General features: G+C 46.0%; 1 protein-coding gene across 1 annotated transcript in view; it reads right to left on the minus strand.

The window, feature by feature from the left end:
- The window catches only part of LOC134339238 (Krueppel-like factor 1), a 54,862-nt gene extending 48,376 nt beyond the window's left edge, over positions 1-6,486 (minus strand). Inside the window, exon 1 of the mRNA XM_063035579.1 lies at positions 6,227-6,486. Within this exon, the coding sequence (XP_062891649.1) occupies positions 6,227-6,313 (87 nt within the window). The 5' untranslated portion in view covers positions 6,314-6,486. The remainder of the gene's footprint in view (positions 1-6,226) is intronic.
- Between the last annotated feature and the right edge of the window lie 19,848 nt (positions 6,487-26,334).

Here is a 26,334-nt window from a genome sequence, read left to right on the forward strand (position 1 = left end):
AAAGAAGTTCCTCAGAGGAGAGAGAAAACTGGGAGGAATTTTAGAGCTTAGACGTTAGACGTTTGAAAGCAAGTGGTAGTGTAGTTAAGACTGGGCGTGAGGAGATCAGATATGGCGGTGGTCAGGGGTTCCAGATTGTGGCAATGAAAACCATTCAAAACACAGGGTCCTGAAGGCAAGGAGGAGAAGTTTAAGATCATACCAGGAATGGAGCCAGAGCTGGCCAGGGGTGAGAGCAAATCTGTCCTCCACATAATGATGTTTCCACCCAATCGTCCAGGTATGAATCTTGTCCACCCTCATAACAAAAACATCCTGCTCAATTTACGGAAAGCAAAAATCCTGGTTATTCAAGCAACTCCTTCTGGTATTTCCTGAAATGTCATAGCTGGTCCATTCTTCCAGCCCTCCCCTTCTCGAACCACAGCAATGTATCTCAGAATCCACACACGTCATTTGAAGTCCAACCCTCCTTCCATTTGCTGGTTCAGTGCTGCACTCAAAGTACAAATTTATTTTTATTTAGAGGTACAGCACAGTAACAGGCTCTTCTGGCGCAATAAGACCACGACACCCAATTAACCTACTAACTCGTGTGGTTTTTTTGGAATGTAGGAGGAAACCAGAGCATCTGGAGGAAACACATTTGCGGTCACAGGGAGAACGCAAAAGTCCTCACAGACAGTGGCGGGAAATGAGACCGGGTCGCTGGTGTTCTGAACTGCTACACTAGAGACACAAGAGGATCAAGGATCAACTTTATTCACCATATACGTTTACGTGTATTCGGAACTTGCTGTGCTGTGTCGGCGCGACACGTGACAAAAAACAACATTCAACAATTAGAAAGAATAAAGAGTTACATAAAAAGTAAAGTTAGACGTTATAGAACAGATATGGAATAAAATGGGCATAATTACACAAATGCCAGCAACTATTTACAATGCAAGCAGTATTATAAAAAGTGGTTTAAAGTGTTTACAATGCAGTGCAGTGATAGGGGCAATAGATTGATGTGGAGGAGGGGGCAAACTAGAAAGGTCGATCAAATTAACTGCCCGAGGGAAGAAACTTTTCAAATGGTGTGAAGTTTTTTGTTTCGTTTTATTCTAATAGCCCTCGAGTGCTTTCCAGAAGGCAGCTTTTGGAAAAGGTAGTTTGCAGGGTGCAGTTTTTAAACTGCTTCCACTTGTGTCTATCTGTGGCCCCTCAGGTTGTATATGCTGAGGGTCAGTTTGTTCCAGGGGTTCTAGAACAGCCACTTCCCTTCAACTATTCCTTTTGAACTTATCTAATATTGAAAAGCTGAGAGAGTGGATGTTGAGAGGATGTTCCTATAGTGGGGGTATCTAGGAACAAAGGGTAAAGCTTCAGAATAGAAGGATGTCACTTTAGAACAGCGGTAATGAGAAATTTCCTCCTTACTTCTGACAGCCTCTCTCTCCTTCTCACTCACCACTCCCGAAAGAAGGTCCCAGCATTCGAATGGTCTCTCCCCCTCTCTCAATGCTGTCGTAGGATGGTGCTGGAGTTCTGGGTCGGGCAAGGTTTAATCAGTGTGGTTTGTGTATTGAACGCTATAGTTCACACTATGATGCATTTCTAGTTTCTAGTCACTTCTTGTTACTTGTTATCTGGGACGGCCTGCAGATAACGAACACTGAGCTGAACTGAATATGCCTGGACTCTTTCAGTTTTGGGTTTTATATTCTGTGTTTTTCATATGGCTTTCTTTGTAGCTGTGTGTGCGATTTTCTTTTGCACCTGGGAGGGTTTGATGTTTTTCTTTGGATAGGTTCCATGATTTTCTTTGTTTCATGGCTGTCTATGGGCAAGACAAATCTCAGGCATGTATACGGCATACATACCTTGACAATAATTGTACTTTGAATTTACTTAGCAAGAGGGTGGTGAATCTGTGAATTTCATTGCCATAGTGGCCATGGAGGCCAAGTTATGGGTATATTTAAAGCGGAGGCTGATAGGTTCTTGATTAGTAAGGGTGTGAAAGGTTATGGGGTGAAGGCAGGAGAATGAGGTTGAGAGGAATAACAAACAGCAATAATGGAATGGGAGAGTAGACTTGATGGGCCAAATGGCCCAATTCTGCTCCTGTGTCTTATTCAATGCTGGAACCAACCTACACAACCCTTATCTCTAACCCAGTATGGCAGCACCAACCACTGCTGTTCTAATTATGTTCTAATTATGTTCTTTCTTGCATAATTTTGTATAGATTGTTTTTTCTTCTGAATGATTGCTATTGCCTGTGATGCTCCTGCAAGTTTTTCATTTCACCCACAAATGCGTGAACCTGTGCATGTCACAATAAATTCAACTTTGACTACTTCAGTACATTGTTGTCGCATACGAAATGACTCGAGTACAAGGGTCTTTGCCCAAATCGTCGGCCGTTTATCCCTCTGCATAAGGTACTGCCTGGCCTGCTGAATTCCTCCTGCATTTTGTGTGTGTTATTCTAGATTTCCAGCATCTGAAGAACCTCTCATGTTAGTGTCGTATTCCTGTAGTCCTGATTTCTGGGAGAGAGAGAACTGGGGGTCAGGTCCCATTCACGTGATCCAGCGTGGCATTCTGATGCAGCCACTGAGGGACTGCTGGACAAATACAGGGTACAGTTTTCACATCAAGCATGATAATGCACCCCTACCTGCCTTCTCAGGTACAATTGATAAAGCTGCCACAAAATCATTGCAAGTTCTCCATCATGCCTTGACAGATACTTGCCTCCCGGCCGACATCAGGATGACCCAATGGCACAGTGTGCACAGCCACCACCTCACAGCTCTAGAGACCCGGGTTCCCTCCCAACTTTGGGTGCTGTCTGTGCGGAGTTTGAATGTACTCCCTGCGACTGTGCATGTTTACTCCAGTTTCCGCCAGCATCCCAAAGACATACAAGTTGGCAGGTGAATTGCCAATATAAATTGCCCCCAGTATGTAGGTGAGTGGTAGAATTGGTGAGGGTGGGTGGTGGGAGGGGATGTTAGTGATGAGAATATGGGACAATAAAATGGTGTTTGAGGGTCAGCTGAAGGGCCTGTTTCTGTATTGTGTTTGTGTAAGTCTGTGCGTCTCTGACTAAACTAGATTAATTGAATACCATCATATTGCATGTTCTGGGACAGTGTTCAGTACAAACTGGGTCCCGTTCTTTACACGAAGTTATCTTTCGGGAAATATGAATGAGTTTCAAAATGCTTTAAATTATATCACACAGCTGCAACTCATTTCATTCTTATAGCGACAAACAGTCAGTGTAGTGTCCCCGTATACTGACCCTCGGTCAGAAGGACAGGTGAGTGTTGGAGTGACAGGTACTGGCTTTGAGAACTACACATGTAACCACAATGGTAATGCCAAAAAACAAATAAGAGTCACTTTGCCAATCACTTGCCCATGGGAGATTTGCATGCATTCCCTGCCCTTCATCTGAAACTGTTGTGTTGGGGTGAACACCACAGGCAACATTCACCCTGTGCCAAACAAACACCTTGTGTTTGAAATGCTCAGTGGGTTTTCCCTGCCTATGGGATCCTGGTTTGTACAGACTGTTGGCTTTATCGGGGATTGTGCTTGCAAGGCTGGAGTATTCTGACTGCTGCTAGCCACCCCTGCGAGAGTGGGGTGAGCTGACTTCTACAATCACCAGGAAGGAGGTACAGGAGTCTGAAGACAGACAATCAATGCCTCAAGAACAGCTCCTTCCCCTCGAACACCAGATTTCTGAATGGGCCATGAACCAACCTCAATAGTTTTGCTCTCTATTGCACTACATTTTTTAACAATATATTTCTAATTTTAACCTATAGTATTTTTGATGTATTGCACTGTACTGCTGCTGCAAAACAACAAGTTTTACAAAAGTCAGTGAAAAGAAACGCGATTCTGATTCTTGCACCCTTGCACCTCATGTCATAAGGAAGCAAAGTTCCTCCCATGCTTTGTTTGGTGCATTGGGCATTCACCCTGCCATTTCTGTAGCGTTTGTCTGCTCTACGAGGCAGAGTTACTACCTCAACACTCAGCTCAGCATGGTTGGACAGCATGCAAGGAGCCAGCCGGATTCAAACCCATGGCCTCTTGTTCTGAAGTCCAAATGCACCACACTACCAGTGCAGGCGTGAGGAAAGAAACAGACTCGAGAGACTGCGGGTGCTGGAACCTAGAGCAGCACACAAAGTGCCGGAGCAACTCAGCAGCTTCTGTGGTGCCACACCACTCCCTCCTCCTTATCGCTCCTTCACACACACACACAGTCCAAATGCAAGGCCACTTCCCTCCCCAGAAGCTACCTGACCCACCGAGATCCTGCAGTGCTCTGTGCGTTGCAGTGGACTCCAAGCAGGGTTCTGCAAGCTGATGGTACACGCAATAAATGCAATGCATGACACAGAAGCAGATGCTGAAATCTGCAGCAACAATCCGCTGGAGGAAATCTGTAGATCAAGCAGCATCAGTGGGGTGAGAGGATTTGTTGCTTTTTGGGTCAAACCCCCTACATCACGAGTCCTGATGCACGATCCCAACCCAAAATGTCAAGATTAAAGTTTATTTGTCATGTGAACATCATAACATAGAATGAAGTGTATCATTTGCGTGAACTACCAATACACTTAAGGGTGTGCTGGAGGCAGCCTGCAAATGTCACTACACAATGCTTGGCAGACCCACACATGACGTGACATAACAAAACAGAACACAATAAGCAATATAACAGCAAAACAAGCCCTGTTCCTCCATCCCTACACACCCACACACAGTCCTCTAACCCCGAGCCAGCCCATCTGCTTCGGCATCCAGCAGTCTCAGATTCACACACTGGACCGTTGACTACCCCAGCAATCATGCAGAGATTCGTAGACCTGGGTCTACAGCCAACAGGCCTCGACCTCCGGACTTCTGATTCGATTCCTGGACCCCTGTCCTTAGCATCGACCACAGGACCTACTGATCACCGAACAACAGGCCTCAAACTCCAAACTCACTGATGATGGGACCCTGACTACTAGGCTTCAAACTTTGTTGTCACCCATTCAGGGTCAACAATTCCACTCCCCTCTTCCCCAACACCCCCCATGCCCCACAGATGCTCCTTGACCCAGAGCTCTCCCCAGCCTCCCAGCTAACATATGTATCTTCCCTCCCCTACCACCAATACTGAGACACTGAGAAAGCTGTCATCACAAACAGCTCCCCACCACCACCCCCCCCCAACATCCAGACTGTCCATCCCACCCAAGGATAATCCAAACCCCTGAGAACAGGCTGCTGACTTGCTTAACACAGGAAAAAGCCCCCTCCAGTGAACATAAAAAGCAATTTGATCAACTCCCCAGGACTTTCTGATCTCCACACTCACAAATAACACAACATCATACCATTCTCTGTACTAGCAGAGGACAATCTGATAATGTGCGCGCACGCACACACACACAAATATACACCACACACTAAAATACAGACATCGTATATCAATACCCATACACAAATACATTCCACACATAAATAAGTACATGCTTGAGATATATGCAACACATATACACAATGCATATACACAACTCATAAAATGCTGTATATACACACATCATGTATCAAATATACACACACACCACACAAATACACAAATTGCATTCAGATACACATACAATATACCAATACACAGAAAATACATACTCCAAAGATATGAAACACATATATACAATGCATATATAAAAAACAAATACAGACAAAATATATACACACAAACATCACACACCACAGTATATAAATACATATTACACACACTGCATATATACCCATACAAACATCTCACATACAGACACCGCACAAGTACGTGTAGACACACACACCCCATGTCCACATACCACACGTACGTAACACACCAGGCGTAGTATTAACTCCTACAGGACATGACTCCCGGGACACGAGAGAGACATCTCTGCCTTCAGCTGCGCACCTCAGCTTCAGCCTGCGTCTGACCGAAACTACAGTCTCCTCCTCTGGAATCCGCATCCTGGCCACGGAAACCGATAATAAACTGAGATTACTCATATTTACTGCTCCGCGGAGACAGCGTGGCGGTCTGGGAGAATTCCAGGTGTAATGGGACGGTGCGGTGGCAAATAGACCAGATCTTGACCATCTCAGTCGAAACTCCCCGGGCGCCCCAACAAATCACCCAAACTCCTCTTACTTGTCTTACCTTGATAATCTCGTCTTGCTTCTCTTGAAAGTTTATGGGACTGGCAAACGAGCTGATGGAAGGCAGAACTGCTTCTGTTAGAGCCATGGTAATTCCGGGATGGGCTGTTACAACCTGGGACTGTCCCGGTAGCCCTGGCGGTTTTTCTCTCCCTCCCTTCCTCACTTACTCACTCGCTCATTCAACTCCCTATCGGTTCTGAAGTTTCTTGGTAACAGGTTGCCTCTCCTCTGCCAGATGGTGAGCCACGGCAGTACTAGTCTCTGATTAATATTCGCACACGTGATTTATATGCAAATACATCTGTTTAATATTAATACCGCGCAGGGCGGTGTCTGTGAATGACACATTCTGAAATTGACAAGTATTCAACTTTTCGCAAAATAGTTTAGGAACTTTTTGAAGTCCGGCCTGAGTTTGCACAGGGACGTTGAAAACACTTCATAGCTACCAGCATTCCTAAAGCAGGGTGTTAAGCTGTGAAATTTTAAATAAAATTAGGTCACATTCCGCACTATACAGTGCAGTTGGAAGCCATAGGTTCCAGCGAGACTATGCCAGCTATATTAAATCGTCCATCTCCCTGCTCTTTCTTCATAACATCGTGGGCCAAAAAAAGGCTGGTGTACTATTCTATGTTCTATGTTTGCAAGGGGATATCCTTCAGCAATGAGATAAACCTCACCATCAGAAAGAGCAAGTTCACCATCACCCCCTGTCTGGTACACCAGTGCTTTCTCCTGCTGAAACTTCCACTCCTTCGGTTTGGTAGATTCAAGACTCAGGCTTCAAGATTTAAGATTCAAAATACAAGTTTATTTCTCACACGTATATTGAAACAAACAGTGCAAAGTGCCATTTGCATCACCAACCAATACACCAAGGTGTGCTGAGGCAGGGCACGAGTGCTGTCACACATTCTGACACCAAAATAGCACGCCCACCATGCTTGACAGAACAAGACAGACCACAATAAGCAACCAAGCAAGAACAGTGAAACAAACCCTGTTCCTCGCTCCCGCTTTATACTGTGTCCACATCTTCATAGATCTCCTCTATAACAGGGATCCAATGCAGGCTGGACTGCTGTCTCACAGATCAGTTCCATTCACTCCACTTGTGAGCCCAGACTTTGGTTTCAGCCCTGAAACGTTCACTGTTTCTAGTTCCAGAGATGTTGCCTGACCCACTGAGCATTGGCAAGAATGACCTCTTTGATTCAAATTCCTCCTCGCCTCATCTTTAGACATGGCTTCTTGCACAGTGATGCTGACCATCAGATGAGAAAGAGCAGCCCAACTTCTCAGAGAGATTTGTCTCAGCCTCTCATACTCAAAACGAAGTTCCATCACCTCATTGGGCTACTCCAGGTAAACCCTTCTCATGATAAATCTCTTGTCTATATGTGTTGGTAATCCAAAATAAAAACACAAAATGTTTTTGTGTCAAAGGCAAGTTCTTTTCTTCACACAGAGAGCGGAGGGTACATGGAATGCCCCGCCAGGGGTGGTGGAAGAGGCAGACACATTAGGGGCATTTAAGATACTCTTACATGGGAAAAATGGAGGGCTACGTAGCAGAGAAGGGTTAGATTGATCTCAGAGTAGGTTAAAAGCTTGGCACAACATCGTGGGCTGCAGAGCCTGTACTGTGCTGCACTGTTCAATGTCTTGAAAATTGCAGAATATTCAGCGCATCAGTCAGCATCTGCAGGGAGAGAGAGAGAGGTCAACGGTTGTTTGAGAAGTTAGAACATAGAACAGTTTTTAAAATGTAGAGAGAACGTGAAGGGGAGGACACAGCACAAGAGAAAGAATAAAGAGCAGGAAAGACTGCCTATTACAAGGCAGGAACGGCCGGTAATGGAACAGGTCATACAAACTACAAAACATTAACTCTTCTTCTCCCTTTGCAGTATCTGCCAAAACCTTTTCATATTTTCTGTTTCTCTTTACAGAATATTTGCTGCAATTGCTGTCTAACTGGACCCTAACTCTTCTCCAGTGTGACATGTACATAAGAAAATCAAAGATCAGAGTTCAGAGTAAGTTTATTGTCGAAATACATATGTGCCTGTATATACTACCCAGAGATTCATTTTCTTGTGGGCATTCACAGTAAATATGAAGAAACGCAATAGAATCAATGTAAAACTACACACAAAGATGGGCGAATAACCAATGTGCTAAACACAACAAATTGATTCATGAGTTATAGAACCATAAGTAATAAATCATATTGAGAACCTCCAGTTAAGCTAGCAGTATCGAACATGCGCGACAGCTTTCTGGGAGTCAGGGAGCTAAGAAATCACTCAGGGTGTAAGTGAATTCACCCTGAAATTTGAGAAAAACTGAAGTCAAATGTATTAGTATTACAGAAGCGCAAAGGGAATTACAGCAGCACGAGAGAGGAATTGGCCAGAATTGATTGCAAAAGAACATTGGCAGGGATGACAGCAGAGCAGCAACGGCTGGAATTTCTGGAAGCAAATCGGAAGGCAGAGGCTATGTACATCGCAAAGAAGAAGTATTCTAAAGGAAAATGACACAACCATGGCTAACAAGGGAAGTCAAAGCCAACATAAAGTCCAAAGAGAAGGCATATAATAGCGCAAAAATTAATGGGAAGTTAAAGGATTGGGAAGCCTTTAAAAAACCAACCAAAACCAACTAACATCCACCATTGTTCCGGTACATAAAAAGACCAAGATAACATGTCTGAACGACTGACGTCCCGTCACACTCACCTCAATAATAAGCAAATGCTTTGAAAGGCTGGTCAAGGTTTACATTTGCGGTATGCTACCACTCATACCGGACCCCCTACAATTCGCCTACCGACACAACCGATCGACAGATGATGCAACAGCCACAACTCTACACACCGTCTTTACACATCTGGAGAAGAAGGATGCTCATGTGAGAATGCTGTTCTTGGACTACAGTTCAGCATTCAACACCATAATTCCCCCCAGGCTCGACAAGAAGCTCAGAGACCTCGGCCTTGACTCTGCCTTGTATAGCTGGATCCTGGACTTCCTGTCAGATCGTTGGCAGGTGGTATGAGGGGACTCCCTCACCTCTGCCCCTCTGACCCTCAACACAGCAGCCCCTCAGCCCCCTCCTTTACTCTCCAGATACCCATGACTGTGTCGCCACCCACAGCTCCAATCTGCTAACTATATTTTCTGATGACACTACACTGATTGGCCTAATCTCAAATAATAATGAGGCAGCCTACAGAGAAGAAGTCACTGCCCTGACACAGTGGTGTCAAGAAAACAATCTCTCCCTCAATGTCGCAAAAACAAAGGGGCTGGTTGTGGACTACAGGACTAATAGAGACAGGCTAACCCCTATTGACATCAATGGATCTGAGTTGAGAGGGTGAACGGCTTTAAATTCCTTGGCATAAACATCTCATGTGGTCTATACATACTGGCTGTGTGGTGAAAAAGGCACAACAGCGCCTCTTTCACCTCAGGTGGTTGAAGAAGTTTGGTGTGGGCCCCTAAATACTAAGAACTTTCTATAGAGGCGCAATTGAGAGCATCCTGACTGGTTGTATCACCGTCTGGTATGGGAACTGTGCTTCCCTCAATCACAGGACTCTGCAGAGAATGGTGTGGACTGCCCAGCACATCTGTAGATGTGAACTTCCCACTATTCAGGACATTTACAAAGACAGGTGTGTAAAAAGGGCCCGAAGGATCATTGGGGACCCGAGTCACCCCAACCACAAACTGTTCCAGCTGCTACCATCCGGGAAATAGTACTGCAGTAGAAAAGCCAGGACCAACAGGCTCCGGGACAGCTTCTTCCACCAGGCCATCAGACTGCTTACCTCATGCTGACACAACTGTATTTCTAAGTTATATTGACTATCCTGTTGTACATAATATTTATTATAAATTACTATAAATTACACATTGCTCATTTAGATGAAGGCATAACAAAGATTTTTACTCCTCATGTATATGAAGGATGTGTAATAAAGTCAATTCAATTCAGGAAGGCAACTAAAATGTCATTAAGTGGTAAAGATGGAATACAAAAGTAAGCTAGCCAATAATATTAAAGAGGATACCAAAAGTTTCTTTAGATACACAAAGTGTAAAAGAGAGGGAAGAGTGGATGTCGGACTGCCGGAAATCAAAGATGGAGAGGTAGTAATGGGGGACAATGAGATAGTGGATGAACTGAGTAAGTATTTTGTATCAGTTTCACTGTGGATGACACGAACAGAATGGTGGAAGTTCCAGGTGTCAGGGGTCATGAAGTGTGTGAAGTTACCATAACTAGAGAGAAGGTTCTTGGGAAACTGAAGGTCTGAAGGTAGATAAGTCACCTGTACCAGATGGTGTACACTCCAGAGTTCTGAACAAGCTGGCTGAAGAGATCATGGAGGCGTTAGTTATGAACTTTCAAGAATCATTAGGTTCTGGAATGGTTCCAGAAGACGTGAAAATTGCAAATGTCACTCCACTCTTCAAGAAGGGAGAGAGGCAAAAGAAAGGAAACTATAGACAAATTAGTCTGACCCCAGAAGATGTCGGAGTCAATTATCAAGGATGAGGTCCCAGGGTACTTGGAGGCACATGATAAAATAGGCCACAGTCAGCATGGTTTCCTCAAGGGAAAATCTTGCCTGACAAATCTGTTGGAATTCTTTGAAGAAATAACAATCAGGATGGACAAAGGAGAATCGGGTTGATGTTGTGTGCTTGGATTTTCAGAAGGCCTTTGACAGGATGCCACACCCGAGGCTGCTTAACAAGCAACAACCCATGATATTACGGGAAAGATCATGGGTAAAGCAGTGACTGATTGGCAGGAGGTAGAGAGTGGGAATATAGGGAACCTTTTCTGGTTGGCTGCCAGTGACGAGTGGTGCTCCACAGGAATCTGTGTTGGCACGGATTCTTTTTAAATTATATGTCAATGATTTGGATGATGGAATTGATGAATTTGATGCAAAATTTACAGATGATATGAAGATAGGGGAAGTTTTGAGGAAGTAGTGAGGCTACAGAAGAACTTAGACAGATTAGGAGAAGAGGCAAATAAATGGCAGATCAAATACAGTCTCAGGAAGTGTACCATCATGCACTTCGGTAGAAGAAATGAAAGAGTTGACTATTTTGTAAATGGAGAGAAAATACAAAAACTGAGGTGCAAAGGGACTTGGGAGTCCTTGCTCAGGATTCCCTAAAGATTAATTTGCAGGTTGAGTCTGTGCTGAGGAAGGCAAATGCAAAGTTAGCATTAATTTCAAGAGGACTGGAGCATAAAAGCAAGGACGTAATGTTGAGATTTTATAAAGCACTGGTGAGGCCTCACTTGAAGCAAATTTGGGCCTCTAAGGAAGAATGTGCTGAAACTGGAGAGTGTTCAAAGGAGCTTCATGAAAATTATTCCAAGATTGAATGGTTTATCATATGAAGAGCATTTGATGGCTCTGGGCCTGCAGTCACTGGAGTTCAGAAGAATGAGGTGTGACTTCATTGGGGCTGAGAGAAAAATTGGATCAGCCAGAATGAAATGGTGGAGCAGACTTGATGGGCCAAATGGCTCAATTCTGCTCCTAAACCTTATGGTCTATATCCAACTAAAAACATCATTATAAATACATTTCCTGAGGTAAATTGTGTTAAATTATTGCTGCAAACAATGGTGAGGTGAGTTCAGGAGATGAGCCAAGATGGTGTATTGCAGAATCATTGCAGATGGAGTTCCGGTGCCAGTTCAGAGGGCCCAGGAGTGAGGCTGATCATTCTGGGTGCTGAAAAGAGAGGTCGAAGCATGTTCAGAGGAGATTCAGTGCCTGTACAACTAGCCCAGGGGCGAGGTTGGATCATTCTGAGCACCGAGCTGGTTTGAAGAGCTTGGGAGCAGCTTTGGGCTGGGCAACGAAATCTGAGCCTGGAGTGAGTCGCTGTGGGGCATGGTCTAGGCCCAGAGCCTTTTGCAGTAGTGGTCCCCTGGTTCCAGTATGAGGTATAATTTTCTGTTTAGACAATTTAAGTGCCAGCCCAGATTGGAGGTAAGACCAGATTTCACTCTCTCTCTGTGATGGTCATTCCCCTTTCCAGGGCACCGGAGCTCTTATGTCAGCCCAGATAGACTGAAAAGAAAGTGTGTCAGTCGGGACAAGATCTGATTTTGCATCTCCATGTCACTGAGGCAATGAAGACTGCCCCGGTTAGTTTGAGAGTTTTTAGTTAGTGGCCCTATTGGCCTAGCATTTATTATTTACCTTTGTTCTGTAGAGTTCTAATTAAAACTGTGTGAACTGTTCATTCGTGTCAGTGTCTCTCCCACAGTAGTGTAGCGGTTAGCAAGACGATATCACAGCTTGGGGGCATCAGAGTTCAGAGTTCGATTCTGACATCATCTGCAGGGAGTTTGTATGACCTCCCCATGGAATGTGTTGGGTCTTCTCCAGGTGCTCTGGTTTCCTCCCACAGTCCGAAGATGTACTGGTTAGTAGGTCAGTTGGTCATTGTAAATTTTCCCCTGATTAGGCTAGGGTTAATCAGGCATTGCTGGGCTGTGTGGCTTGTAGGGCCCAAAGGACCTATTCTGCATGTAATCCAAATAAATAAATAAATGGAAATATCTCTGTCAAGCCTGTTGAAGTCTCTTCTTCACTCGGTTTAATTTCACCCTCACTGACCATCCTGGCACCAAGAATACTCTCTCCTGCCAAGGTGCTCTCTCCTGCCAGCTTGACATCCCTGAGGGCAATGCCAATCCCGAACCCATCCTTTCCCACACATGCATAGCTGCCCTGATGATCAGGGAATAGAGACAGAGGTGAGGGCTGCCCAACAGTTGGATCCAGGCCCAGATGGGGAACCTCTCAAATGGCCGTTTGTCTCTGCCACTGTGCCACCCAGAGTGTCAGGGTGGGATCATTCTTCCCTTCTGGTTGGCCACCTGGGGATTGAACAGATGCTAAAACTTATAAAGAGATGATCTTGGTGCCTGTCTATGTCCCAAGGTATCCATGAATTTGTCTCTGCCTGTTCCACTTGTGCCCAGAACGCAACATTATGTCCGTGCCCTGCTGGTCTGTCCTGCCCGCTGCCTGTGCCTTACTGCCCTGGACCCATCTCTCCATGAATTTCATCAGCCCATCAGATGGGAACACTACCATTCTGGTAATTGTGGACTGGTTCTCTAAAGCAGCCCATTTCATTGCTCTCCCAAACTCCCAACAGCTCATGAGACTGTCACCCTCATGGTTCAGCACGTGTTCAGGCTGCATGGCTTCCCTCAGGACATAGTGTCTGACCGAGGACCATAGCTCATGTCCCATTTTGCGAAGGCTCTCTGTTCTCTTTTGGGGGCCACAGCCAGCCTCTTCTCAGGAGTCCACCCCCCTCAACGGCCCCGATCAGCCTGACTGAGAGAGCGAACCCTGAGCTGGAGACAAACCTGCACTGCCTTGTCTCTTCCAACCTCACAACTTGGAGCTCCCAACTGATTTGTGCAGTGACTGACCACACTAATCTCCTTCCAACCTTCACCACCATGTCCCCTCTGAATGCCAAAAGGGATTCCAGCCACCTCTCTGCCCTGACCAAGTCCCTGCTGCTGAACAGTTGGTCCAACACTACAAGCGCATTTGGAGATGGGCCAGGGCTTCTCTGCTGCTCACCCAGAAATTATATGCCCGGCAAGCCAATCAGCTCTGCTGACAGGTGAGGCCTCTCAAGCCAGGAGGAAAAGTCTGGCTGGTGTCTATAGATCTTCCGTTGAGAACTAAGAGCCATAAGTTGGCCCCATGCTATATAGGACCATTCATAGTGGAGAAGGCTATCAACAAAGTTGCACCTACCATTATCCATAAGGATTCACCCAGTATTCCACGTTTCCCAGCTCAAGCCAGTGTCTTTCTCCCCCTTGCTGCAGTTACTTTCGCTCGCCTCTTTCCTGTTTGATAGATGATTATCATCTTAGTGTGGGCACGTGGCCACATGGTTAAGGCATTGGACTAGCTACCTGAAGGTCGTGAGTTTGAGCCCCAGCCAAGGGAACGTGCTGCGTCCTTGAGCAAAGCACTTAACCACACAGTGCTCTGCGACGACACTGGTGCCAAGCTGTATGGGTCCTAATGCCCTTCCCTTGGATAACATTGGTGTCATGGAGAGGGAGAGACTTGCAGCATGGGCAACTGCTGGTCTTCCATACAACCTTGCCCAGGCCTGTGCCCTGGAGAGTGAAGACTTTCCAGGCGTAGATCTATGGTCTCGCAAGACTAACGCATGCCTTTGCTTTATCATCTTAGTCTATTCTGTGATCTCCTGGCATATTGCCAGTATGGGGCAGGGTCCAGTAGATTGGGAGGGGTATAGCCCAGGGGAATGTTCTTGGGTTCCGGCTTGAGACATCCTGGACAAGTATCTCATCCAGGACTTCCAGCGGGCACAGGTCTCTGACACCTAGGGTGAAGGCCCTGTCACAGTCACAGATTGTGCTGCAGAATCTCGGCGCTCTCGAAAGTGAGCTGCTGAAAGAAGACATTCCAGCCAATTAGTGTTTCTTTGTAATTGTATTTAACCCCTTTCCTTTCACAGTGATGACAATACTCCCTCCCTCTCCACTTCCACTCCCTTCTGCTCACCCTTGCCTACGTTCCAGGAAAGCACACTGGTGCTTTATATAGATGCTGTAAAGGAGTGGTATTAATTTAGTTCGAGGATACCACTTTCAAGCTGTAGTGACAGTGTGAGATTTTTTGTTAACAGCTCTGTTGGCCTAGTGTTTATTATTGACCTTTGTTATGTACAGTTCTAATTAAAGCTGAGCAAACTCTTCGTTCCAAGTCCACGTCTCTTCCTCTGCAGTTGGGCCATCACCGAGCTCTGGTCAGTTGGGGTAAGTGAAGTTATCCATTCTGGTTCAGGAACCTGACAGTTGAGGGTTAATAACTGTTCCTGTACCTGGTGGTGTGGGACCTAAGGCTCCTGTACCTTCTTCCTGATGGCAGCAGTGAGAAGAGAGCCTGGCCTGGATGATAGGTGTCCATTCTGATGGATGCTGCTTTCCTGCAACAGCGCTCCCTGAAGATGTGCTCAATGTTACGGAAGGCTTTGCCTGTAATGGACTGAGCTATATCGATACTAAGCTTCGCTGTTCAAGGGCATTCGTGTTTGCATACCAGGCCATGATGTCAACAGTCAGTATACTCGCCACCATGCATCTATGGAAGTTTGTCAAAGTTTTAGATGACACTGAATCTTTGCAAACTTTTCAGAAGGTAGAGGCACCATCATGCCTTCCTTGTCATGGCACCTACATGCTGCACCCAGAACACCACCTGTAGTTGCCTCTCCGAGCTACAAACCATCCTGAATTGGAAATGTATATCACCTCTCCTTCTCCTTCGCCAGCCAGAGGTGCAGTGGCATCCGCACCGGACTTCGAGGCGAACGGTCCCGGGTTCGAGTCTGGCCGGCTCCTTGCACGCTTTCCATCCGCGCTGGGTTGAGCATCGAGCTAGTAACTCGGCCTCATAAAAAACAGACAAATGCTAAAGGAAGGGCCAGATCGCTGCCCGATGCACCACAAGGCGCGGAATGGAACTACGACAACCTTCACCTTCACTGGATCTAAATCCTGCAGGAACACCTTCACCAGAGGGACTGAGCAAGTGTATGCAAGTCCCTCTTCACCACCACACACGGGTGACAATGGTGCTGGTAGAGGCAGATACATTGGGAACACTTAAGAAACTCAGGTAGGCACTTGGATGACGGAAAAATGGAGGGCTATGTAGGAGGGAAGAGTTAGATTGATCTTCGAGTAGGTTAAAAGGTAAGCACAACATTATGGGCCGAAAGGCCTGTACTGTGCTTTTACATTCTATGTTCTCATGAGCAATAAGTGTATGCATCATCAGCATGCCCAGAACCTAGTCATAAACTAAAAATAACCTACACACACACACCCCTCTCCATATATCTACACTCTACCCATTGTCATTGGCGATAATGTCCTGTAACAGCAAGAAGATGTGAAAGAAAATTCCCGCTATCCATCAGCACTGGGCTAAACCTGCGGTCAAATCACAGGTCAGGTCAGGTCAGCTGCCTGTCTGAGGTCAGCAGGGGAAGGCTGGTACAGTATATCTGCTGTATGACAACTGGTACTGCAGCCTCAGTAGCTGTGATGTGTGTGTGTGTGTGTGTGTGTGTGTGTGTGTGTGTGTGTGTGTGTGTGTGTATGTGTGTGTGTGTGTGTGTGTGTGTGTGTGTGTGTGTGTGTCTGTGTGTGTGTATAGGTGTATAAATGTGTCAGGAAGGGATTTCTTAGTTACGCTCGGTCTCTCTTCAGTCCTGTGGTGAATCACGCACAGATTCTGACCGCAGTCTCCCTCAACTTCCAGCTTTTTATACTATGGTTATTTTTTAACTTCCTGTGCAAACCCAACTCCTAAATTTGGAACGCACTCCGGCGAGCAGCAGTGAGCTTCCTGGGGAAGTTCACCGACAGGAGGAAATCAGGAGCTCACCCTCAACTGGAAACACATGGGACTGAGTTGTGCTGAGGAAGCAGACATCGCCCATGGCAGAGACCACCATCGGTGGGGGGCTCGGGCCGGGGGGGGGGTTACTGAGTGGGCTTGGGACAAGCTGAAGTTTCTGGAGGGTGCAGGACAGAGAAACATTGGACGGGTTCATCGCTTTACCTCGCAGCTGCCTGTGTTTCCTCCGACATCCCAAACCCATGCCAGTTGGTAAGTTAATTTGCTGCTGTAAATTACTCCCAGTGGGTAGGTGAGAGATAAAATCTGGGGGTGGGGGCTGGATTGATGAGAATGTGGGGAGAAGGAAATGACATTGGTTAGCATTGATATAAATAGATGTTCGACAGTCAGCGTTGAGGGGGTTGGATTGAAGGGCTTATTTCTGTCGTAGTATTGCAATTGGTATTGGTGTTGTGTTACTATTGTCACATGTACCAAGATACAGTGAAAAGCCTGTTTTGCACACTGTTCATACAGACCACATCACAACACAGTGCATTAAAGCTGAACAAGGTAAAACAATAACAATGCAGGTATAAGAATAACAATATTGGTCAGACTGTACTTGGAGTACTGTGAGCAGAGTTAGACCGTGTATCTAATAATGTGCTGGCATTGGAGAGGGTCCAGAGGAGGTTCACAAGAATGATCCTGGGAATGAAAAAGTTAATGTATGAAGGGCACTTGATGGCTCGGGACCTGTATTAGCTGGAGTTCAGAAGAATTGAACCTATCGAATATTGAAAGGCCTAGAGAGAGTGAATACGGAGAGGATGTTTCCTGTAGTGGGAGAGTCTAAGACCAGAGATGGTTTTGGAGGCCAAATCATTGGGTATATTTAAAGTATAGATTGATTAGTAAGGATGTCAAATGTTATGGAGAGAAGACAAGAGAATGGGGTTGAGAAGGATAATAAAGGAAGAGCAGACTCAGTGGGCTGAGTGGCCTAATTCTGCTCTTATGGTCCTAAGGTCTTATGTGCCACATTTACCACAGTACAGGTAAACCTTATGCAAAATCATAATAAGGTAGATTGTGAGGTCAAGAGTCTATTTTGTCACACAAGACATCCATTCAAGAGCCTGATAACAGCAGGATTGAAGCTATCCTTCAGCCTGGTGGTATGTTTCTTGATCTCGTTACAAGAGTTTCCATGACAATGAACCCCGCCATTTGACCTGGCCCATGCCTTCATTAACCTGGTGCAACACTACTTGCCTTTATTGGGATCTTTCTCAGTCTCTACCATCTATGTTATTGAGATTGAGGGTTATGAATATGATAAGGGATTGTAAGGGTGGTGACTAAGGCTGGAGGGGTTGAGAGGGTGGATTGAAGGAAATGAGTGCTCAGGTTTGTGAGGTTGTGGGCCAGGAGAGGGGTGTGGAGATTAGGGTTAGGGATAGGGGTAGGATTGGCAGATAGAGGTGAGGGGGTGTGAAGGTTAGAGTTAGGGATAGGGGTAGGATTGGCAGATAGAGGTGAGAGGGGTGTGGAGGTTAGAGTTAGGGATAGGGGTAGGATTGGCAGATAGAGGTGAGAGGGGTGTGGAGGTTGGTTAGAGTTAGGGATAGGGGTAGGATTGGCAGATAGAGGTGAGAGGGGTGTGGAGGTTAGAGTTAGGGATAGGGGTAGGATTGGCAGATAGAGGTGAGAGGGGTGTGGAGGTTGGTTAGAGTTAGGGATAGGGGTAGGATTGGCAGATAGAGGTGAGAGGGGTGTGGAGGTTAGAGTTAGGGATAGGGGTAGGATTGGCAGATAGAGGTGAGAGAGGTGTGGAAGTTAGACTTAGGGATAGGGGTAGGATTGGCAGATAGAGGTGAGAGGGGTGTGGAGGTTAGAGTTAGGGATAGGGGTAGGATTGGCAGATAGAGGTGAGAGGGGTGTGGAGGTTGGTTAGAGTTAGGGATAGGGGTAGGATTGGCAGATAGAGGTGAGAGGGGTGTGGAGGTTAGAGTTAGGGATAGGGGTAGGATTGGCAGATAGAGGTGAGAGAGGTGTGGAAGTTAGACTTAGGGATAGGGGTAGGATTGGCAGATAGAGGTGAGAGGGGTGTGGAGGTTAGAGTTAGGGATAGGGGTAGGATTGGCAGATAGAGGTGAGAGGAGTGTGGAGGTTAGGGTTATGGATAGGGTTGGGGGATAGAGGTGAGGGCTTGGAGAGGAGAGGGCATTCTGGCAGGCAGACAGAGTGGGCCTGGTGGGCAGAATGGGGGCCTGGCAGAGTGAGAGAGGAGGGACTGACGGAGAAGGCTTTTACCTGGCTAGGTTGGGTGTGGTTATTCATCGAGCATCATCTTGCTATACACCTACCTGCAGAATGGGGTGGGGAGCCATTTGAGTTGGTCTGCATTAGGGATATCTGTAATGGGGGATGTACAGAGCTCTACCTGCATTCAAAGCGGGCATACCTTTCCTGCATTGTGTAGTTTTCAGAGACCTCTTTTGTATCTGGGTGTGTGGGAGTCCCCAGTCTGGATTAAATTTAAAGGGAACATGTTGCCCTATTGTGAAAACTTTAATTTTATAGATAGAATCAGTATTCATAGGCCTAGTGATTAAGTTTAATTTAGACCATTTGGGGAGTTCACTTTGTTTTTAGAACTGGTTATCAGGCTTAATTTAGACCATTTGAGGAGATTGTTTTCAGGCCTAGTTCTTAGGTTTAGTTCATGCCATTAGGGGAGTAGGTCTAATGTTAGTCTTAGTTTAGATCATATGGGGTTAGTTTTGTTTTTTAGGCCTAGCTATTAGACTTCGTTTAGACCATTTTTCACACAAACTCAACCAGCTCCTGTTGATCCTGTGATCTCAGTTTCTGAGGCTGATATGCGAGCATCCTTCAGGAGGTTGAATGCATGAAAAGCATTTGGCCCAGAGAGGGTACCTGGCCAAGTACTAAAGACTTGTGCTGATCAACTGGCTGGAATGTTCATTGAGATTTCTAACCTCTCCTTAGGGCACTCTGAGGTACCCACAGGTTCGTTTATACAGACATCCCACCCTGCAAAAACTCATTCCCCCCCACCTCCGGTCGACCTCCAAGGGTGTACGTATACAGAATGTTTGATTATGAAAGAATACAATTTATTTGATCACGTATTGAAACTATTTACACACACACTCACACACACATATATATATACAAACATTTGTATATTCCTTGTTGAGTATTTTGTTGGCAGTCTCAATGCTAATAGCTAAATACTAATGCATTTTCTATTTCTTTTGCAAACTTTCCTTGTACTGTGATGTGGCTTGCTTGGCAGATTTGAGCATTTTGTCAGAAGTCTCAACCTCATAGCAGTCGGTGTCAATGAATTTGTTAATTTTGCAAGACATCAGATTCACAAGTGTTTTGTGAGACAGCTGACTTCTGAATTCTGTCTTAATCTGACGCACCATGCTGAATGTCCTTTCTACATCACGATTAGAATTTGGCGTCATTTTTTTTACCCCTATTAGGCAGGGGTACACTTTAGTGTAGTCTGGGGTGTAGTACGTTTTATATTTTCTTTTTTTTGGAACACTCTGCCATGGCGCTGCAGGACACTAAACTGAACTGATGGACAATCAAAGAGAGAGACAGGGCGACTGTAAAGCCCGCCCACAGAGAAAACTGATAGGTCTACTTAGCGCAAAGAGAGACCAATCAAGATGCTCTCTCTGTCGCTCTCTCGCTACGTCTGTCACTCGCTCTCTCTGTCTCTCTGTCTGTCTGTCTGCTCTCTCGCTCTCTCTCTCTCTCTCTCTCACTCTCCCTCTCGCTCGCCCGGTCTCAAAAAAATCGATTTCCGGGATATTGTATATAATATGCGGGCGTCAGGGAGCCGCTATCAATATGTGGGGAGACTCCCGGAACCTCCAGGAGAGGTGGGATGTCTGCTTATAGCAGTGTCCAAGAAGAACGTACCCTGCCTCAGTGACTTACATCCACAGCGATGAAGTGTTTTGAGAGGCTCAGGATGAAACATATCAACTCTTGCCTGAGAAGCAACTTGGTTCTGCTTCATTCTGCCTACCGGTGCAACAGGTCCACAGCAGCTGCCATCTCATTGGTTCTTTATTCAGCCCTGGAACATCTGAACAGCAAAGATGCATACATCAGGAGGCTCCTTATTGACTACAGCTCAGCGTTAAATACGATCATCCCCTGAAAACTAATCAATAAGCTTCAAGACCTTAGCCTCAATTTCTCCTTGAGCAACTGGATCCTCGACTTCCTCCGTTGCATACTGTAATCAGTTTGAATTGGCAACAACGTCTCCTCCACGATCTCCAGCAGCACAGGGGGTGCATCACAAGGCTGAGGGCTTAACCCCTTGCTCTACCCACCATGTGGCTAAGCACAGCTCCAATGCCACAAGGCTGAGAGCTTAACCCCTTGCTGTACTCGCTGTGTGGCTAAGCACAGCTCCAATGCCACAAGGCTGAGAGCTTAACCCCTTGCTGTACTCGCCGTGTGGCTAAGCACAGTTCCATGCCATATTTAAGTTTGCTGATGAAGTCACTGACAGTGGCTGATTCAAAGGTGGTGATGAGTCAGCATAGAGGAGGGAGATTGAAAATCTGGCTGAGTGATGCCACAACAACAACCTCTCACTCAATATCAGCAAGACCAAGGAGCTGATTATTGACTTCAGGAGGGGGAAACCAGAGATCCATCAGCCAGTCCTCATGAGGGGATCAGAGGTGGAGAGGGTCAGCACCTTTACATTCCTCAGTGTTATCATTTCAGCAGACCTGACCTGGGCCCAGCACATTAAGCACAATAACGAAGAAAGGATACTCCTTAGGAATACGCGAAAATTCAGCGTCACTTCACTTGGTCACCATTGAACTGTTCCCACAACCTATGGACTCAATTTCAAGGACTTGTCAGCTCACATTCTCATTATTTATTGCTTACTTCTTCCTATTATTGTTTTGCTCTTTTTGTATTTGCACAGTGTGTTTTCTTTTGCATATTGGTTGAACACCAGGCTGGTGTAGTTTTTCATTGATTCTATTATGGTTATGAATTTTTTAAGTATGCCTGAAAGAAAATGAATCTCAGGGCTGTATATGGTGACATATATGTACTTAGATAATAAATTTAGTTTGGACTTTGAATCTATGACTCTCTGACTGAACGACATTATTTGGACATCATCATCTGAATGCTCTGGTTTTCTCCCACAGCCTGAAGACGTGTGCGTTGGTAGGTTAATTACCTGCTGTATATTACCCTCAGTGCGCAGTGGTAGAATGTGATAAGTTCATGGGACAGCAGGAAGAGTGAAATGGGGCAATAGAGCATTTTGTGTAAATGGCTACCTGGTAGTTGGTGCAGACTCAGGGGTTCCTGTGCCACACTGCTGTAACTTTTATGTTCTGCTCCAGGACCAGTAGTTCAGTTCACCGGTAGCTAAACTCTTTCTCCATCACTTGCACAGTGAGAAACTCTTGCTCAAGTGTTACAGGAGTCAGGTACAATCAAGCAATGAACCATCACAGGAAGAGTCATTGACCTGAAATGTTACAGCTACTCACCAGGTCTGGGGCAGCAGGGTGGCAGTATAAAGACAGAGTAGGACAATTCTTACTTATTTTATATAGAGATGCACGGTAACAGGTTGCCAGCCCAAAGAGCACATGCCACTCTCCTTATTACACCTAAGTAACTGATTGCCTTCTAACGCAAAAACCTTTGGAATGAGGAAAGAGACTGGAGCACCCAGAGGGTCACAGGGAGTATGTACAAACTCCTTGCAGGCAGTGGTAAACCCAGGCCACTACCGCTGTAGTAGTGTTCCATTAACTGCTACGCCACTGTGGCACCCATAATGAGGCGTATATTCACAGAAGCTTAGATTTACATTCACATTTATTTATCATGTGTACATCGAACACATCAATAATTTCAGATATGCGGATGACACTGTGTTAATTGCAAGAACAGAGGAAGAACTACAAAACTTAATTGATATAATTGTTGAAGAAAGTGTAAAAATGGGTCTATCTATCAATTGCAAAAAGACAGAATGCATGGTAATATCCAAAAAGAAGAAGAATCCTATCTGCAGGCTGAGAATAAATGGGGAAGACATAAAACAAGTACAAAACTTTTGCTACTTAGGAAGCTGGGTGACATCAGATGGCAGGTGCGACTTGGACATTAAAAGAAGAATAGGGATGGCAAAAGACACCTTTATGAGAATGAAGAGTATACTGACCAGTACTAAACTAGGAATGACAACCCGCCTCAGAGTACTGAAATGTTATGTTTATCCAGTTATGTTATATGACTCAAAATGTTGGACAATATCTAGTAACATGAGGAAACAAATTGTAGCAGCAGAGATGTGGTTATTGAGGAGGATGCAAAGAATATCATGGATGAAACCAATATTGAACGAGGATGTCATGAACAGAGAAAACACGAAAAGAGAAATAATGTGTATGAGATCATGAAAAGGCAACGTAACTTCATTGGACATGTGATTAGGAAAGAGGAGTTAGAATGCACGGTAATTATGGGAAAGATTGAAGGGAAGAAAGCAAGAGGAAGACAAAGACAAATGATGATGGAGACAGCAGCCAGAGAATTGGAAATGAATACCAATGAATTGATCCACTTGACCCGAAACAGGAGTGTGTGGGCCATGGCAGTCAAAGCTCAAACTGGGCATGGCACCTGATGATGATGATGATGTACGTCGAAACATTCAGTGAAATGCATTATTTGTGTAAACAACCAGCACACCCAAGGATATGCTGGAGGCAGTCCGTAAGTGTTGTCGCATATTCCTGCAACAACATAGCATACCCACAATGTTAGCACAAGAACAACAGCCAACCAAAACAGGACAACAGCAAAACAAGCCCTTTTCTCTTGTCTCCCACCTACCCACTAACACACCCTGACAGGCCGCCAAACACAGGGCAGGCCAGCTCCAGGTCCCGCAGTCCCTGTCCGCGGATTCTCAGCCTCGCCGACGTTAGGGTTCCAGCTTCAGATTTCACTTCAGGACACCGACCATGGGTTTGACCTTCAAGCCTCAACTTCCGACCTCCGACACCAGTGACCAGATCCTTGTGGCTCCTTTGGACCCTCATGAATATCTCGGGCCTCTACATTTCGTCATTGATATTCGGCTTTGCCCTCCAGACTTCACCAGGCACAAAGAAGGGGTTCAGAATTTGACAAGCGATCCCATAGAAATCCTAGACAGAAGTGGAGACGGAGCAACAAACAAGAGAAAGCCTGCAGATGCTGGAAATCCGAGCAGCACACACAAAATGCTGGATGGCCACTGGGAGATCCTGCTTTTTCTTTTGGATGGAGCATAGGTGCATGGCAAAGCGGTCTCCCAGTCTATGTCGGATCTCACTGATACCCAAGACGCCAAACCTAAAGTATCAGACACAGAAGATCATCTGTTCAATGATTTCAGGTTCCCTGGCTCTGAACACCTTATTTTCACTATGGATGTCCAGTCCCTATACACCTCCATCTCCCAGCAGTAAGGTCTCAAAGGTTTCCATTTTTTTCTGGACACCAGACCCAACCAGTTCCCCTCCACTACCACTCTCCTCTTTCTCACGAAACGCCCTCACTCTCAATTATTTTTTCTTTTGGGTCCTCCCACTTCCTTCAAACAAAAGGGATAGCCGTGGGCACTCTCATGGGACCCAGCTATGCCTGCCTTTTTGTTGGCTATGTACAACAGTTTATGTTCCAAGCCTACACTGGCGTCACTCACCAACTTTTCCTACACTACAGCGACGGCTGCATTGGTGCTGCTTCCTGCACCCATGCAGAGCTTGTCGACTTCATCAACTTTGACTCCAACCTCCACCTTGCCTTCAAATTTACCTAGCAGGCCAAGCAGCATCTATGGAAAAAAAAGTACAGTCGACATTTCCGGCCGAGACCCTTCGGCAGGACTGGAGAAAAAAAGATGAGGAGTAGATTTACAAGGTGGGTGGAGCGGAGAGAGAAACCCAAGGTGATAGGTCCCTTGACCTATCACCTTGGGTTTCTCTCTCTCCGTCCCCCAACCTTGTAAATCTACTCCGCATCTTTTTTTCCCCAGTCCTGCCAAAGGATCCTGACCCAAAACGTTGACTCCGTAGCTGCTGCCTGGCCTGCTGAGTTCCTCCAGCATTTTGGTGTGTGTTGTTTAGATTTCCAGCATCTGCAGATTTTCTCTTGTTTCTCAAACTATTTCCCACATCTCCCTCTGCTTTCTCAATCTCTCTGTCCCTATCTCTGGAGACAGCTTATCTACTGATGTCTATTATAAACCCACTGAAGCTCATAGCTACCTGGACTCATTTCTTCCTACCCTGTTACTTGTAAAAACGGCGTCCTCTCTTAATTCCTCTGTCTCCATCACATCTGCTCTCAGAATGAGGCTTTTCATTCCCGAATGATGGAGATTTCCTCCTTCTTCAAAGAAAGGGGCTTCCTTTCCTCCACTATCAACGCTGCCCTCAACTGCATCTCTTCCATTTCGCACACGTATGCCCTCTTCACCATCTTCCTGCCACATCACCAGGGATAGGGTTCCTCTTATACTTATCTACCACCCCACCAGCCTCCGTGTCCAGCACATAAATCTCTGGAACTTCCACCATACCGAACGGGATCCCACCACCAAGCACATCGTTCCCTCTTCCCCGCTTTCTGCTTTCTGCAGGGATCACTCCCTATGCAACTCCCTTGTCCATTCATCCCTCCCCACTGATCTCCCTCCCTGGTACTTATCCTTGTAAGCGGAACAAGTGCTACACCTCCCCCTACACCTCCTCCCTCACTACCGTTCAGGGCTCCAAACAGTCCTTCCAGGTGAGGCAACACTTCACCTGTGAGTCTGTTGGGGTCATCTACTGTATCCAGTGCTCCCAGTGTGGCCTCTTGTGTATCGGTGAGACCCGACGTAGATTGGGAGACCACTTCCCCAAGCACCCACGCTCCGTCCACCAGAAAAAGTAGGAGCTCCCAGTGGCCACCCATTTTAATTCCACTTCCTCTCCCCATCCTGACATGTCAGTCCATGGCCTCCTCTACTGTCGCGATGAGACCACACTCAGGTTGGAAGAGCAACACTTTATATTCCATCTGGGCATCCACCAGCCTGATGGCACGAACGTCAATTTCTTGAACTTCCAGTAATGTTCTCCCCCTTCACCATTCCCCATTTCCATTTCCCTCTCTCACCGCATCTCCTTACCTGCCCATCACCTCTCCCTGGTACTCTTCCCCCCCCCCACTCCTTTCTGTCTCCTACGGCCTTCTGTCCACTCCTATCAAATTCCCCCTTCTCCAGCCCTGTATCTCTCCCACCAATCAACTTCCCAGCTCTTTACTTCACCCCTCCCCTCCCTCCCTGTTTCACTTATCACCTTGTGTTTCTTCCTTCCCTCCCCCAACCTTCTAGCTCTGACTCCTCATCTTCTTTTCTCCAGTCCTGATGAAGGGTCTCGGCCTGAAACTTCGACCGCACTTTTTTCCATAGATGCTGCCTGGCCTGCTGAGCTCCTCCAGCATTTTGTGTGGAGATGCAGCAAGATTGTTCCTGATGTCTG

This window comes from Mobula hypostoma, chromosome 29 (assembly GCF_963921235.1).
Source record: "Mobula hypostoma chromosome 29, sMobHyp1.1, whole genome shotgun sequence".
In the NCBI taxonomy this organism is placed as follows: domain Eukaryota; kingdom Metazoa; phylum Chordata; class Chondrichthyes; order Myliobatiformes; family Myliobatidae; genus Mobula; species Mobula hypostoma.